The sequence below is a fragment of the Bombina bombina genome, chromosome 7, assembly GCF_027579735.1.
Source record: "Bombina bombina isolate aBomBom1 chromosome 7, aBomBom1.pri, whole genome shotgun sequence".
Taxonomy (NCBI): domain Eukaryota; kingdom Metazoa; phylum Chordata; class Amphibia; order Anura; family Bombinatoridae; genus Bombina; species Bombina bombina.
In genome coordinates this window covers 623,620,323-623,638,019 of record NC_069505.1, presented here as the reverse complement: position 1 = coordinate 623,638,019, position 17,697 = coordinate 623,620,323, and the positions used below count along the sequence as shown (strand labels likewise).

Here is a 17,697-nt window from a genome sequence, read left to right as displayed (position 1 = left end):
TATATAACACACAGACACATCATTTTATTGCTGCACTATGGCCTGTATATAACACACATCATTTTATTGCTGCACTATGGCCTGTATATAACACACACAGCATTTTATTGCTGCACTATGGCCTGTATATAACACACACAGCATTTTATTGCTGCACTATGGCCTGTATATAACACACACAGCATTTTATTGCTGCACTATGGCCTGTATATAACACACACAGCATTTTATTGCTGCACTATGGCCTGTATATAACACACAGCATTTTATTGCTGCACTATGGCCTGTATATAACACACACAGCATTTTATTGCTGCACTATGGCCTGTATATAACACACACCGCATTTTATTGCTGCACTATGGCCTGTGTATAACACACACAGCATTTTATTATTGCACTATGGCCTGTATATAACACACACAGCATTTTATTATTGCACTATAGCCTGTATATAACACACAGCATTTTATTATTGCACTATGGCCTGTATATAACACACAGACACATCATTTTATTGCTGCACTATGGCCTGTACATAACACACACCATTTTATTATTGCACTATGGCCTGTATATAATACACACACAGCATTTTATTATTGCACTATGGCCTGTATATAACACACACAGCATTTTATTATCGCACTATGGCCTGTATATGACACACACAGCATTTTATTGTTGAACTATTGCCTATCCCATGATGGTAAAGGAGAGTTTACCATTTATCTTACAGGCATTGGGTGGTTTCTGACTGCTTAGTCACCTTGTACAATGGGGTAATTGGGTGCAGTGTTACATTGAGGGAAGTGAAAGTGATATGAATAGTAATACGGGTGTTTTCTTCCTAATAGCATTAGCCATGAACTATCCAGATCCGCTTATATTCGTAATTCTAACTGCTTGACTTAATGTCATTTACTCTTTATTTCTTTCCAATGGCATGGAGAGTCCACAATTCCATTCATTACATTTGGGAATTCAACACCTGGCCACCAGGAGGAGGCAAAGACAACCCAGCCAAAGCTTAAGATACTTCCCATACTCCCCAGTCATTCTTTGCCTTTGTAACGGGGAGGTTGGGGAAGATGGTGCTCTGAAGAAAAATGGATAGAAGTCCTTTAATGTGTAGTTTGCCTTCAAGCTAGGACTCGGGTTAAAGGGACAGTATACACTCATTTTCATATAACTGCATGTAATAGACACTACTATAAAGAATAAGATGCACAGATACTGATATAAAAATCCAGTATAAAATGGTTTAAAAACTTACTTAGAAGCTTTCAGTTTAACTCTGTTGAAAAGGCAGTTGGAAAGCCCACTGCTAGTGGGAAATAAGACACTCCCCCCCCCCCTTCTTTTGCATATGAAAAGACCCTTTACACAAACAGGAGCAAGCTGCAGTAGGTATCTGACGGTATTCAAATAAAACTTTGAGGCTTGGTTAGGAGTTTGAAAATCAGAGCAATGTTATTTAAAAATAAGCAAAACTACATTTTTAAAAAAAACAAACTTTATGGGCTATATAAATAGATAATCTACAAAACATTTATGCAAAGAAAAAATGAGTGTATAATGGCCTTTTAATGCTGTGTCCATGTAAACCTCTTAGTGAGAGTATTGGTAGCCGTTAGCTTCTGGATGTCGCAGGAATTTTCTCTCTCCTCCTTCCAGCAATCTGTGCTAACCCCCCACCTGGCAACCAGTGTTTAGTTTACACTGCTTTCCGATCTACTTCAAGTCCCTGTCAGAAGTATGGGTGAAGCTGTCTGACCTGGAAGTGCTGTCTGCCCCACAGCAGAGGCTCCAAAGGTGTCTTTTCCTTGTATAAGGCTGAACTGTGAGGACACTGAGGAGTTTTCAGTCTCCTAGATACCGTCTACAGAGCCTGGTTACTTGTATATATCCCTTATGTTAGGGGATCTTTTATGTTTATGGGCAGTTTATAATGCGGGGCACGGTGCAACAGTTTGCTGAAAGATACGTTTAAGGATCATTTTCAGCAAGAGGGATTGAGGCTGTTTGGGCTATAGAACGTTTAGGGTATCAAACAGACTTTAATTTATTAGTGTTCTCATAGTTAGGGGAGGCGCCGCTGTCTTATTTTTAATAGTGACTCTCCACTTAGACAGCACAGGAATGGCATCGCTGACTTAATCTTGTTGTGTCTCTGCCTTAGATTTTTCACGCCTCTTTTCCTTCAGCAACCTGGGCCTTGTTAGCGCAGTAGGTAGTGCGTCAATTTCATAATCTGAAGGTCGTGAGTTCAGGCCTCACACAAGGCACTTGCTCTTTCAGTAATTTCCCCAGTAACTGCTGGGGCGTATTTAAGTGCCGTTTTTGAATGTTTTTTGTTAAAGTAAAACTTATTTTGTTGCTCTACTGTGTTTGAGCCTTTACTCCTTTTTTTTTTTGTGGGGATATTTTCCCCTTCTGAAAGGACAGAATGGATTTAGACAATAATTATCTCCCTTTACCTATGGGTGACAATTGTTTTATATGATGAGGAGGCCCATGTAATGCCTCCTGCACAGCCATGTTCCCCATCTTTACCTTCTGTGTTGCAAAGTCCAAAAAATCTAAATCTTTGTCTGCTATTTCTAAAAAGTTTAACCCCTCAGAGCCCCTACCTCTCAAGGCTCTTAGGGGTTAAACTTTTAGAAATAGCAGACAGATTTAGATTTAGCCCTTGACGTGCATCAACTTTCTCCTCAGTCCCTGTCCCTAGTAGTTGCACCGGCAGTTCCCTTCAGCTCAGTCTCTTTCTGGGGGAATTTTTTTACCAGGAGACTTTGCAGCACAGCTTCAATCTGCCTTTTATGCTGTGTTGAGTGCCTTACCCACTTCAGGTAAGAGAAAGATTAAACATGCTTCGCATGACGCAGGAATTCATTCTCCTATTAAGACTGCTTTGGTCAGTCTATCTCAATAGTAAGAGGATAAGCATACCTCTTCAGCCTCTGAAGCTGAGATCTCTGACTCAGGCAGCAAACAGGCTTGCAGAGTCTGAGGATATTAACTACAGATTTAAACTCCTTCATTTGTTGCTTAAGGAGGTTTTATCTACTTTAGATGTTCCTGATCCAAAACCATCTGAGGAACCAAAGATTCCAAAACTCAACAGAGTTTATGATGTCAAACCCAGAGCTCTGGAAGTATTTCCTGTCCCAGCCCGTATGATGGACATTATCACTAAGGAGTGGGGAATACCTGGGATTCCTTTTTCTCTGCCCTCTAATTTTAAAAAGATGTTCCTGACTCTAACTTGAAGTTATGGAGTTCCACTCCCAAACTGGATGGAGCAATTTCCACCTTGTTCAAAAGAACTACTACCCCTGAGGATAGTATTTCCTTTAAGGACTCTATGGACAGAAAGCTCAAGGGCTACTTAAGGAAGATTTTCTTCTTAAATGGAAAGAGTCCACAGCTGCATTCATTACTTTTGGGAATTCAGAACCTGGCCACCAGGAGGAGGCAAAGACACCCCAGCCAAAGGTTTAAATACTCCTCCCACTTCCTTCATCCCCCAGTCATTATTTGCCTTTAATGCCAGGAGGTTGGCAGAGAAGTGTCAGTTTTGTTTTTAGTCTCTTATGGAGGGTAGTACTCTTCGACATGGGACGGGAGTTTTATGTAAACCTGTCAGTCTCTCAGTGAGGGCCTGGATGAAAGTTAGAGTCCGGAGATGCAGGAAGAGTCTCTGCGAAACCATCCCGACTCATTTTAACAGCACCACAAGCAATCAGCGTTGTCGAACTTCGCTTTGCTGCCTGCTTTATTCTCTCAAGTCCATGGCGGAGGCGATGCTACTATCTGTCACACTTGAAGGGTCGTGTTCCTGTTTCCACGGCATAGATTCCGGTAAGATCGTTTCATTTTACTTCTTCATGAATGTACTGTCATACAATGTTTCCGGTGAGGTGCCTACCTTGCGGGATTTACTAGACTATAGGGTCTGTGGGACTCATTTTGTATCTTGGAATCAAAGGTTAATATCTCCTGAGGGGGATTATTGAATAGGGTTTTTTTTAATCATGTTTGTTATGTGATTCAATCTGCTTATGTGTAGTGTTAACTGGGCTCATGGCTTGGAACATAAACACCTTTGGAAGTGACGCGACCTTATGGTTGGGCGCACTTTTTGGACTGTATGGTTCACCTTGTGACTGGGCATGATTACGTTCTGGTCTTCCATTTCCACATTCCTAATCGTGTGGCGACGGAGAAATTCTGGTCCGCAGGGGTCTGGTTCATAGGAGGGTGGTGAGTGCCCCAGCCATTGTGCGTGTCAGGTGCCGTTTAGTTTTTGTTTTTCTTATAGTCCATATTTGCATATTCTCTATCCAGTTATGGAGGATTCTGATGCTGAGACTGTTCAAATTTCAGATTCTTCGTCCTATGGAGAATCCGGTTTGGCTTTGTTGACACGTCAATCAGTTATGTTCGGTATGCCGTATTAGAGCGCCTTGTTCTCCGGGCTCGGGGAATCAAGGGACCGCTGAGCCATTCGCCTCTGGGGGCCCTGTCCTCCGAGAGGTGAGTTCCCTACCGCTCCCTCCTACTACACATGCGGATTACCCAGATTATGTTTATCCCTCCTTGCAGGGCGGCTTGCTCCCCTCCCGGAGGTTGTGGCACGTTTTCATTTCCACATGTTTTTGGCGACTTTTTGTCTGCAAAGTCTAGACGTTTATTTGCGATTGTGCTTGTGCCCTATTGTCCTGGGTCTCCTGGCCTTGGGAGGGCCTGTACAGTTCCCTGCGGGTGTAGCTGTCCCTGAGTATTGTGCCTTTTTGTTACAGAATAACGCGCCTTCGCGTATTACTCAGACATGTTTTTCAGTTATTAGGCGACCCTATCCTTAACAGATACGGGAATCCACAGTCTTCTACTTTGAATGACTCGCCTCATTAGACATGAGGGGATGACGTAGTCTCCTTATTGTCTGTTATTGAGATCCTTCCCAGTTTTTTTGGAAGATTAGGGTTCCGTTTGGCTGGTCCTGCGGGTAGGCCTGTTTCTTCTTGGGCGTTAACCTACTGGTTGACTTATATATTTTTTTTCTCCGATTAGGATGTCTTTTATTTTTGTTTATATGTGTCCTTCGGGAACTTTCGGGATCGATGCTCACTGTTACTTCTGCAGAAGTTTATTAAGGGACATGTTAGTGCTATGTTTGTCTGTTATTCCTTCTTCCCCTCTGAGGGAGGATTTATGAAACTTGACAGGACCCTGGCGGCAGGCTGGTCCTGTTTGGGTTTTTCTGTCTCGTGGATGTTCAGACACGTGGCGCCGTTTCTGCTTGGCTGGTCCGGTCGAGGCGCTGAGTGCTCATATTATCGTTTGTGTTTCTTGTTTTTGTTTTATTATTTGCCCTCAATCTGGTTGAACTGGGAGTTCCGCTGCGTCACTCTCTTGCGTCTGATGTTATCGGGACCTAGAGTTTTCCTCCCTCATGCTGTGGAGGGTTGGAGGGCTTACCGCCATCTTGCTGCCAATTTGGGAGGTTTGGCCTTCTGAGGCTCTGGGATTGTACTTTTTTGGACTTGGTTCTTCAGCAGCTAGTAGCCTGATGGGTAGCTTAGCTGCCTAGCGGCGGACGGTTTGCAAACTGTAACCAGCAGCGGCTATTTGCACATTGTCTGTGTAATATCCAGCTCTTTTCATGAGACCTTTTTGGTCCCTCCGTTTTCTCTGTGTGGGTTAGGTCTCCTTTTAGGAACCCGGTTTTCCCTCCGAGAGATGGTTGTCCCTTTTAGGGACTCTGGGTGTGGTTCTCCTTTGGGCTCTGCTTAGGGTTCTTCCTTGGAGCTGGGGATGCGCTGCATCCTTTCTCTGTGATCCTCTGATTGTATGGAGGTGATGTGGAGACCAGCCTTTGTTCGAGTGTTTTTGGCCTCAAGGTATCCTCTTGCTTGTGGTCCGGTGGCTGTTTGAGCGTCTATGGGCTCTAGTGTTGTTGTACGAATTTTAACGCCTTAGCTCCTTGGGAGCGTTGGACTTCAACAAGGGGTGGTCTCTTCCTTGGGTCGGGACTTACGAGTTATTCTCGTTTTCCCGGTTGATCTGGATATTGCATTGATATCTCCCTGTGGATCTGTTTTTTATATCAGACAGGGTGTTAAGTTCTTGGCTATTGTTTGTCTAAACAATTGGGGGCTTGGACCTCTCTTCACCCTGGTGCTTCTGGTTGCTGAGGCTTCACTCAGCGTTTTCCCTTGTGGATCCCGTTGCGGGTTGTTACCGGACTTTTAGGCTCTAGGGCTGGTTGGGGGTTCCCCAGTTACAGGGAACTTGGGCTATGACTTTTTCTCTGACTAATGACCTGGTCTTGGTTGGCTAGGTTTTCTGAGTGCTGATGCTAATTGGTCTTGTCTTACGACTTTATGGTCGGTTTCTCTTGGTCAGCTTGCTGTAGTAACCTTATGGATTGACTGCTCTGCAGGCGACTGGGTTTGCAGTGTCACTGCTGCAACTATTGCACATTGGATGTGTGTTAGCAAGCTAGTTGTTTTTAAGGGGATTCCTTCCAAGTTTGTTTGCATTGGAGATTTGATCCTCCTTTAGCCTGTGGCTTTGTGTCTTGTGGGCAGGAGCTCTGCCTTTCTGGCACCATTCTTTTTCTTATGGTGGGGGCTTATTCTCCTTCTTATTGAAGTGTGTGGTCCCTTTCTTAGGGTTTCTCCTGGATTCAAGAGGTTGGAACTGAGAGCTGACCTTTCAGAGAGGGGTATTCTCTCCCGGTTGTTATGTTCCATCTGGAGTCTTGCTGGCTCCATGTCGAGACTATGTTGGGCCCTTTGCTAGATTCATTTGGGTCTACAGCCTTGCCGTCTGTTCTTAAGGAGTCAGGTTCGCACCCATGCTCTGTTGAGATGGCTGTGGCCATTCTTCCGCTCGTTTTTGAGCTGGTGTTGGGGTTCTTCTGTTCCCCTGGTTCAGACCTGCTGACGCTTGTGCTGGCCCCAGCTGGGAGTAGGTTCTGAGATGCGTAGTCATCTGCGGGATCTAGGTTGGCATAGTGGCTATCTGCTTGGGCTCGCAAGCAGAAGGTCCAGGGTTCCAATCCACCTTCGAGTTCTGGTTGTAACCTCTCATTCTTAGGGGTGCAGTGTGCCTCGTTGAGCTTATGTGCTTCCCCCTTTTGGAGACCTATGTGTAGGTCTGGCAGCTTAGATTGGTTAGAGTGTGCTCTCTGTCTTGGAGTTTTTTGTTTGCAATCTGGTCTCTTACTGGCCGCTTTCTGTGTCATCCTGACGATGGCTGCGTGTTCTTGACTTTTTCGTCTGGGTCTGTTACACATTTTTTGTGTTGGAATACTTCAGTATTCTACATTCTGACGATGTGGGGACTCTTTCAGTGCTTTGCACGATGTTGAGAGAAAAGTTTCTCTGTTACGATGCCCGGTCCTAACCCTCTGGTTTCTGCTTGGTCTGGGCGTAGTTTCCCCTTGTTTGTCAGGACCCATTTGAGTCTTTGTGAGCTGGGCTCGCTATTGAGGGTTTTCCTTCTATGAATTTTGTGGTGACCTTTCGGTTTCCCTTTGGTTCTTTCTTGCCCTATCCCTTTGGGAGTTTAGGCTGGTGTTCCCTTCGTTAGTGAGGGGTGAGTGGTGAGGGACCGACTGTTGGGCGACGGTATTTCCTGGAGGACTGTTGGCTCAGTTGAGTCTAATTTTGCGGTCTCTAGCTAGGCTTCTGGACTATCTGCGGGTCAGTGTCCTTGGGGCTTTTTCTTTTTCAAAGTTTTCTCGGCTTCGGACGAAGCAGAGTTTTTGTTGGGTAGTGGTTTCAGGCTTGGTGCCTTCAGAATGGGCCGCCTATTATTCCCTCTCGTCTTGGCATTCAGTGTCCTCTGTGGCTTGGGTATTGTTTCCCAAAAGTAATGAATGCAGCTATGGCCTCTTTCCATTTAAGAAGAAAAACTTAAATTCTGCTTACCTGATAATTGTCTTTTCTTCTGATGGAGTCCACAGCTCCCCACCCAAATTTTTATGTGGGGTGTCGTTATTTATTCTTCTGGCACCTTTCACCCTGAAATTTCTTTTACTGTTCCTTGTTCCTCGGCAGAATGACTGGTGGATGAGGGAAGTGGGAGGAGTATTTAAGCCTTTGGCTGGGGTGTCTTTGCCACCTCCTGGTGGTCAGGTTCTGAATTCCCAAAAGTAATGAATGCAGCTGTGGACTCTCTCCATCAGAAGAAAAGAAAATGATCAGGTAAGCATAATTTTAAGTTATTTCTTCAGCTTGAACTCCTCTGGCAGCTGGCTTCAGGTATTGCGGATGTTGCGGGAGCTGCTACATACTGGTGTGACTCCTTATTAGAAATTATTTTAGAGGAAACTCCATTGGAGGAGATTCAAGATAGGATTAAGGCTTTGAAAATAACCAATTCCTTTATTTGTGACACTAACATGCAGGTCATTCGCCTAAATGCCAAGTCATCTGGCTTTGTGGTTCTATCGCAAAGGGCCTTATGGTTGAAGTCCTTGTCTGCGGACATGGTATCTAAATCTTCTTTCCTTGCCCTTTAAGGGGAAGTCCTGTTTGGTCCGGGTTTGGATTCTATAATTTCTATGGTGACTGAGTGGAAAGGAGCCTTCCTTCCTCAGGACAAGAAGGCTAGAGTCAAGGGTCAACAGTCTGGCAATTTTTGTTCCTTTCGTACATCCAAGGGACAGAGGCTTTCGACCTTCAAGTCGGATTAACCCAAGAGATCCTGGAAACCTATTCGGAACAGGAACAAGCAGCCCAAGAAGCCCTCCTCTGACAATAAGTCGGCATGAAGGGACAGCCCCGATACGGTAACAGATCTTGTAGAGGGCAGACTCTCCTTTCAGGACGCTTGGATTCAAGACGTTCCAGACCCATGGGTTGAGGGCGTGGTCTCCCAGGGATATAGGATAGGGTTGAAGTCTTGCCCTCCAAGAGGCAGATTCCTTCTGTCTCTCCTTTTTTTCAAACCCTGTGAAGAGAGAAGCCTTTTTAAATTGTGTAAAGTGCCTATCTTTTCTGGGAGTGATAGTCCTAGTCCCTCCTTCAGAACGGGGCCTAGAGTTTTATTCAACCTTTTCATGGTTCCTAAGAAAGAAGGGACTTTCCAATTCTGGACATAAAGTGTGTCAAGTTTCCTTTAAGATAGAGACTATCAGATCCATTCTTCCGTTGGTCCAAGAGGGTCAGTTCATGACCACTATAGACCTGAAGGACGCATACCTTCGTATGCTCACTCAATGGAACAGCAATCTTTCCGACCTATCTCAGCAGATTGGTTTATAAGATTTAAATCGGACAACATAACATCTGTGGCTTATATTAATCATCAGGGGGAACAAGGAGTTCCCTAGCCATGAAGGAAGTCTCTCACATTCTTCATTGGGCAGAGTCCCACAGTTGCCACATTTCGGCCATTCATATTCTGGGAGTGGACAATTGGGAGGTGGACTACCTGAGCAGACAGACGTTCCACCCAGGGGCATGGGCTCTTCATCCTGAGGTGTTCTCCAAGATAACCCTCCGATGATGGGGTGTTCCGGAGATAGACCTTATGGCCTCTCAACTCCAAGCTACCCAGATACAGGTCGAGATCAAGGGATCCTCAAGCAGTTCTGGTGGACACGTTAGCGGTGCCCTGGAGGTTCAAACTAATTTATCTGTTCCTTCAGTTTTCTCTTCTTCCCAAGGTGATAGCCCGCATTAAACCGGCGTGGGCTCAGGTGATCCTAATTTCGCCAGCCTGGCTTTGCAGGACTTGGTTTGCAGATCTGGTGAAGATGTCCTCCTCCTCTCCCTGGAGGTTGCCTCTGAGGTCAGACCTTCTACTTCAGGGTCCTTTCCATTATCAAAATCTAGATTCTCTGAGGCTGACTGCGTGGGGATTGAAGCCTAATCCTGTCAAAAAGAGGTTTTTCTGATAGGGTCATTAATAATTTGATCCAGGCTCGTAAGCCAGTGACTCATAGGATGTATCACAAGGTTTGGCGAACCTACCTATCCTGGTGCAAGGGTCGAGGTTTCCCTTGGCACAAGGTGAGAGTTCCTCAAATCTGTTTCTCCAAGAACGTTTGGAAAAAGGTTTGTCAGCTAGTTCTCTGAAGGGACAGATCTCTGCCCTTTCGGTGTTATTACACAAGTAGTTAGCTAATCTACAGACGTTCAGGCCCTGGTTTGAATCAGGCCTGTGTTTTAAGCCTGTTGCTCAACCTTGGAGCCTTAATCTTGTTCTTTGTGTTCTGCAATCGGCTCTGTTTAAGCCTATGCATTCTGTTGATATCAATTTTTTATCTTGGTAGGTTTTGTTTTTGATGGCCATTTCTTCTGCTCGCAGAGTTTCAGAATTATCTACCTTACAGTGACCCTCCTTATCTGGCCTTCCATGCTGATAAGGCTGTTCTTCGAACCAAGTTTTTTTTTTTCTTCTCCCCTAAGGTTGTCTCTGATCACAATATCAATCAAGAGATTGTGGTTCCTTTCTTTTGTCCTAATCCTTCTTCTCTGAAAGAGTGTTTGTTGCACAATCTGGATGTGGTTCTTGCTTTAAAATTCTATCTCCATGGTACCAAGAACTTTAGACAATTTTGCTCCTTGTTTGTTGTTTATGCTGGTAAATGCAAGGGTCAAAAAGCCACTACTTTGGGCTGAGGAGTGTCATTCGTTTTGGCTGATGAGGAAGCTAGTCAGCAGCCTCCTGAGAGGATTACGGCTCACTCTACCTGTAATGTGTGCTCTTGGCTTTTAAGAACGAAACTTTTTATAGAACAAATCTTTAAGGCGGCTATCTGGTCCTCTTTACACACTTTTTAATTTTTTTTTTTTTACAAGTTTGATGTTTTCGTCTCAGCTGAGGCTTCCTTTGGGAGAAAAGTGCTTCAAGCGGTGGTGCCTTCATTTTAGGTCCATCTACCTTATTTTTCCTTCCTATCCATTCTGTGTCCTCTCTAGCTTGAGTATTGGATTCCCAACAGTAATGAATGGAATTGTTGACTCTTTCTGGCATGGAGAGTCCATGAATCCACCATTTTTACTTTTTCTAAGGTAGCGGTTTCTCTATCCTTCTGGCACCTCTTTACCCCTAGGTTTTTGCTACTTCTCCTTATTTCCTCGCCCTAATGACTGGGGGAGTATGAGAAGTGGGAAATTATCTTAAGCTTTGGCTGGGGTGTCTTTGCCTTCTCCTTGTGGCCAGGTGTTAAATTCCCAACAGTAATGAACGGAATTGTGGACTCTCCATGCCAGGAAAGAAAGAGAGATTTATCAGGTAAGCATACATTTTAGTTTTTCTGTCCAGTTCAGCTCCCCCATCTGCCCCCTCACGGTCACAGTTTTTTCTTTTCTTTTAATATACTGTGTTCAGCCAAGCAGGTACCCGGTCCCAGTTCAGTTCTATAGTGTGTGAATAGGGCATTGTGAGATCCACAGTTTTCATTCCCATCACCTTAAAGGCGCTAACTATGCATGTGTAGCATCAGCTAGAGCGCTATAGAGATTTAGTTGGAGTAAGTGGCCCCTTTCTGTTTGGCTAAGTCACTGGCAGTAAGGTGCGAGGGGGAGCTGTGGCCATAGTGGCGGACCACACACCCAAACCAGAGGAACCAAAAGGTAAATTTTATATTTTTTGAGGGTTAGGATTATGATTAAAAATAGATTTCAGTAATAAATGGCTAACATTAACTATTAAAGGGACATGAACAGGGTTTCCAAATAGCTTTGACTGTTTTATATGTATTCCTAATTTCACCAGAAGAGATAAGTTAAAATCTAGGTTTCTGCATGGTGGCACCCATTATTTTATATAACTAAAGTGGGTTTGAGTGAACCAACAATTTTCAGAATTAAGTGAAAGGTAAAAGGGCTGAAATAAAAAATGGTTATATTGCAAACTTTTATTTTTATATCTACACATAATTAAACATTTTATATTCTAAAACTAAAGTGTTTAATGTCTCTTAAAGTCTGCCAGTAAGATAAAGTTTAGAAACCAAGTTTATTTTTAACTTTTTCCCCTTGTACTGCAGATGTGTCACGTGTATTTAATACTAATGAAGATGCAAATCAAATTAACGGAAGTGCTTCATGCAAGAATCCAATCCAGTTGGGGACAACCATGACTCTTTTAATTCCATGTATTATTATGCCCTTCACGCAGCCACCTCTGACCACACACCGTTCAGTATGTTCAATGGAAACGTATAAACAGGAAATGCCCAAGAACCTTGTAGCGAAGAATGAATTCAATGGAAACACATTTGCTCTGAGTTCACAAATTAGCACTAATCAGTTCAATCAGACATTTGAGAGTCAGTTTATATGTTCTAAATGTGGGATATGTTTTTGTAGGAAATCGGCTATCTCTTCTCAAAAGCTCCCTGATATGGACAACAAAAAAATAGAAAGTTCCGTGTGTGAAAAATGTTTAGACCCCAACTCAAATATTTCCATAACTCCTTTAGATCACAATTTGGTCCGATGTCCTACATATGGGAGGGGATTTTTTAATGGTAAATCTCTTGCTGCACATCAGAAAATTCATAAGACGACGACCCCTCTTGTATGTTCTGAATGTGGCAAATGTTTTACCCGTAAATCAAGTCTTCTTGCCCATCAAATAATTCATACAAGACAGAAACCGTTTTCATGTTCTGGTTGTGGTAAATTGTTTATCTGCAAGGTCGATCTTGAAGAACACCAGGAGACCACCACAGGGAAGAAAACGCATGCATGTTCTGAATGTGGGAAATGTTTTATCTGTAGGTCACGTCTCATTAGGCATCAGAGAATTCATGTAGAGGAGAAACCCTTTGTGTGTTCTGGATGTGGGAAATGCTTTAGCATTAAATCCCAGCTGACTAGACATGAAAAACTTCACACAGCTGATAGACCCTTTTCATGCTCCGAATGTGGAAAGTGCTTCATCATGAAATCTCATCTTGTTTTGCATGAGAAAATTCATTCAGGGGATAAACCATATTCCTGTTCTGAATGTGAGAAACGTTTTATCCTTTCATCAGCTCTTGTTAAGCATCAGAGGGTTCATACAGGTGAGAAACCATTTCCATGCACCAGTTGTGAGAAGCGGTTTAACTGTAAAGCCAGTCTTATTATGCATCAGAAAACGCACACAGGAGAAAACCAGTTTATTTGTTCTGAATGTGAGAAATGTTTCTCTTCCAAATATAACCTTGCTATGCACCAGAAAGTTCATACAGGCGATAAACCGTTTTCATGCCCAGAATGTGGAAAACGTTTTAGCTCTAAATCCGAAGTTAATAAGCATCAGAGAATCCATACAGGGGAGCGACCATATGAGTGTTCAGAATGTGCCAAAAGCTTTAGGACTAAATCAAATCTTGTTATGCATCATAAGATTCATACAGGAGAGAGAACATACGAATGTACGGAATGCGGGAAGCGGTTTACCTGTAAAACGAATCTTGTTATGCATCAGATAATTCACACAGGGGAAAAACCCTTTGCATGTACAGAGTGTGGGAAATGTTTTAACTGCAAATCTAATTTTGTAAAGCATCAGAAAATTCATACAGGGGATAAACCTTACGCGTGTTCTAAGTGTGGGAAGTGCTTTACTCGCAGCTCAACACGTGATAGACATGAAAAAATACACCTAAAAGACACAAGAGAGAAATAATTATATATAAATATGTACATTTACAATATATATATATATATATATATATATGAAATACTTGTAAACAGTTTAATACACTCCACAAGGTAAAGTGGATCATTGGGAATAAATTAAATTAAAGGGGAGAAAATTTTTGAGTAAACTGTCCTTTTTAATAACAAAACATTCTTTCTATTAATTAGATGGGATCAGTGGTACATTGGGGAAAAGCGACTCATAATGTTTATATTTGTTCCCACCAAGGATTGTGATTGGTTTCTTTTTGTGAACAAACTATAGGTCCTTCTGAATTTTCTGATGTGCAGCAAGAGATTTGCCTTCAAATATTGAATGTATGGAGGGGGGATTCATTTTGGGTTTTATGTTCCTTTTAATTGAACTCAGGAGTAGGAGAGAAATAACATCTCTAATTCTAAACTTCATTATGTAAAAGTTACATAGCTATGTGTTATGTTTGAAGAGTCACTGTAATGATGCTTGCTATCTACAATATACCACTTTCTGTCCTATCTCTGTTGCAAAGGAAGTTATGTTTTTATTATATTCATTGTGGATTTAGTACAGACATTTAATATAAAATGACAAAATACAATGTGTAAATGTAACAAATGTTAGAACCAAATTAGAATCAGAAATGGTCTAGTTGACCTGTTTTCTCGCTTGTGGTCGATACAGAGTAACTGGTAGGGTCTGTCTAATATTTTGAGACATTCTTTAAAAATAAATGAATTATACAGATGGTGTGTTATTTTAACGCTGTTAAGACATTCCATGCTGTCCTAGCAAGGAAAATCCTACGTGTTTTTTGCGTCATGCACCCTCTTTCTTTTATTTAATGGGAAATCCAACTTGGGGGCGTGTCTAGCCTCATAGGCAGTCCTCCATGATCCGATCCCAGCCTTGAAATCACGTGACCACATTAATGATCGCATGATCTCATTTTTCAAGCAGGTGTTTACATCGGAACTTCGTTCTGATGTTAAACACTTGCCCCAGACATAAAAGGTTTAACCCCTTCTCACCGTTGGCATGAACAATCGAGTGATTTAAATTTTTGACATTTTAACTTTTTTCTTCAATGTAGACAAATTACTCCAGTTAGGTAAGGGTTCATTTTATGGGAGGGGATTTTTTAATGATAAATCTCTTGCTGCACAAAAATGAAATCTGCATAAAAACTGGGTTCTATAGACTTGTAAGGGATACAATTGAATACAAGGCTCATACACGGTCTGTAAAAGTTGGTGCTTGAGGCAAAATGTAAAGCATTATCTATTTAAGGGACATTATACACATTTTTTCTTTGCAGACTCCAAACCATGCCCCAAAGTTTTATGAGAATACCTTTTAGATACGTACTCCAGCTTGCTCCTGTTTGTGTAAAGGGTCTTTTCATATGCAAAAGAAGGGGGAGGTCTTATTTCCCACTTACAGTGGGTTTTCCAGCTACCTTTAAAACAGAGCGAAACTGAGAGCTTCTAAATAAGTTTTTTTAAACAGTTTTATACTGGATTTTTATATTAGTATCTGTGCATCTTATTTTTTTATAGTAGTCTCTATTACATGCAGTTATATGACATTTGGTGTATACTGTCCCTTTAAATATCCATTATGTGCTCACCTGAAAAAAACAGTATATTACTCTATAAATGGACAGGGTCTCGGATCTATTAGTTTATATGTGAGGAATCTATTATATGAAAACAATAAGTAGCCAATAGTTTGTGTAAATAATATATATGCCAACCAGCATCATAATAAGGAATTCAGTCATCAACAGTTATGGCATCTGATTTCTTCTTACATATCACAGGATATAGTCGAAGCGTTAAGCATTTACAGCCTATATTAGTCCATAGAAGGCAACATTTAACTTTAAACTGAACTTCTAACAGTGGTATAATTTACAGAAGTGTTTAACGGTAACATGCTGTAGTGGGAAGGTAAGAGCTGGCAGTAGCCATCAACGGAGTCTCAGGCAACAAGTCCTCATGTGTATCATGGCTCATTAACCTGCTACAGGTCCCATTCCAACTAGGATGTGTCTCTCTTGACCTGTAATGTCCCCCTACATCAGGTACAATAACCAACATAACTCCGGCTTGTTTAAATATTGCCGAATGGGGGAATATATATAAGGCAGTCTACCATTCTACCAATCATAGTTAGGTTATTACCCCACTCCCGTTTTTAGGGTATAGCAGGAGTGTTCGTCTGTATGACTAGGCATGGTAAGCTGTAAAAAATTTAGCAACCAGGTCATTCCCATCACGGCATTTACAATAGTCTCAGTTGCTGTGGGATGTGTCCACAACGGTGAGAAATATCCTCTTTCCAGTAATCCCGGGTTCGGTAGCCATGTGTTGCGTTCATCTAGTAGGCTCTTCAGGAGTATACGGCCTCTCTTTGCAAAAAGACCCTGTAGGAGCGTCCTAGCTTTTCCGTTCTTGCAGACGGAACTGGGTACAGCCCGATCTCCCTGAGAACAAGTGTACTTGATTGTTACAGTGGCTGTGTCGGAATAACGTACAGTTTGATGGCCATGGATCTTTCTTGACCCATGAAAGGGACAATAGGAGTGGCGCTACCTTCCGAGAGTGCAGTTAACCCCCGGTCACTACCTCCCCACTGGGAATGTGCATCAGTCTGCTCTTTATATTCCATATTGGAGTTATTGTTTATATCAGTCACATAGCAGCAGCGTAATTATAATCTTGTGGTGCAGAAAGAATGATATGCTGTGCTCCAATGCTTCAAAGTGCTTGGTAATCAGCTGAGATATTGTAGTATCCCATCTATTGACTGCCTCCATGGTAGTCATTTCTAGTTACTTAGCCTCACGTGTTATAACCTTTAGAAATTGCAGATTTCAATGATTGAGAACAAAGAACTGTTCAGTCACAGTGGAACTGGTTTGGTAACCCAGGGTCCTAGGGGGTGTATGTACGCGGCAGCCCTAACAACACTGACAATAAAGGCCTCTCAACCTCGTGGCTAGCTGAGGAACATAGGTAGGTCCGTATTATGTTAGATATTCCTAGACTCCTCTTGAGTAACGCAGGGTTGTGTTGCTTAAGTTTGCCAAAAATAAATTTAAGTTAAAGTTAGAAAATAACTCTTAAATAGCTTCACACACGTCCTGCTGCAACAGCAATAGGCTCCGCCCCCCAGGATGCTGATTTTTTTTATGCTAATTAGTAAATACATAGATACATTTATGGTGTGTAGGGTGAAAATACTGAATTACTTTAGCAATCTTGTTGCATGATTTAAATGATAAAGGGACACGAAACACAAACGTTCTTTAGTGAATCAGACAGAGCATACAATCTTTTAAAAAGTTCAAATTGACTTCTATTATCAAATTTGCTTTGTTCCTGTGATATTCTGTGTTGAATAGGTACCTAGGTAGGTGTCTCGAGCACTACAAGACAGGAAATAGTGCTGCCATATAGTGCTCTTGCATATGGATAACATTCTTGCAATATAGTGCTCCAGAATTGGGCACGCTCCTGAGTTTGTCTTCATGCTATTCAACAAAAGATATTAAGAAAACAAAGAACAATTGATAGAAGTAAATTAGAAAGTTGTTAAACCCCTTCCTGGCCGGACTTATTTGTCTACATTGGAACAAAGTTCCGATGTAAACAAATAAGTTAAAAAGGGGAATCACGTGATCGTACAGGCGATTGCGTGATTTCATTGATGGAATTGTGTCAGGGGAGGAGTGCCTATGACGCTAGGCACACCCTCCAGCCCCTGATCCCAGTCGGAAAGTGCCTTTGGCTTCAGTACAGCCAAAAGGCTAGGACGTTCTATGCCGTCCTAAGGGCATTAAAGCCCAGTGCAGTTAGGATGGCATAGAACGTTAAAATTGCTGCTCTATCTGAATCATGAATCATTTTTGTGGGGTTTCATTTGCCATTAAATGTAATGAATACATTTAAATGATTACTTAACGTGATAGGAACTTGTTCTCCTAGTAAATGAATTAAGATAAATATTTCATTCCTTAATACCAGATTAGAAATCTGACAAAACCATAAATTA

At 42.2% G+C, this 17,697-nt stretch overlaps 1 protein-coding gene and 1 non-coding gene across 3 annotated transcripts in view; both read left to right on the top strand.

Annotated features, from left to right (window-relative positions):
- Positions 1–14,156, top strand: part of LOC128636152 (gastrula zinc finger protein XlCGF26.1-like) — a 34,970-nt gene extending 20,814 nt beyond the window's left edge. For both annotated transcript variants that reach the window (XM_053689201.1, XM_053689200.1), the window contains one exon: positions 12,017–14,156. In XM_053689201.1, the coding sequence (XP_053545176.1) occupies positions 12,017–13,647 (1,631 nt within the window). In that variant the 3' untranslated portion in view covers positions 13,648–14,156. The remainder of the gene's footprint in view (positions 1–12,016) is intronic.
- TRNAM-CAU (transfer RNA methionine (anticodon CAU)) lies at positions 2,216–2,288 on the top strand. The gene has a single exon. It is a non-coding gene; the product is annotated as a tRNA-Met (tRNA).
- Positions 14,157–17,697: the final 3,541 nt, after the last annotated feature.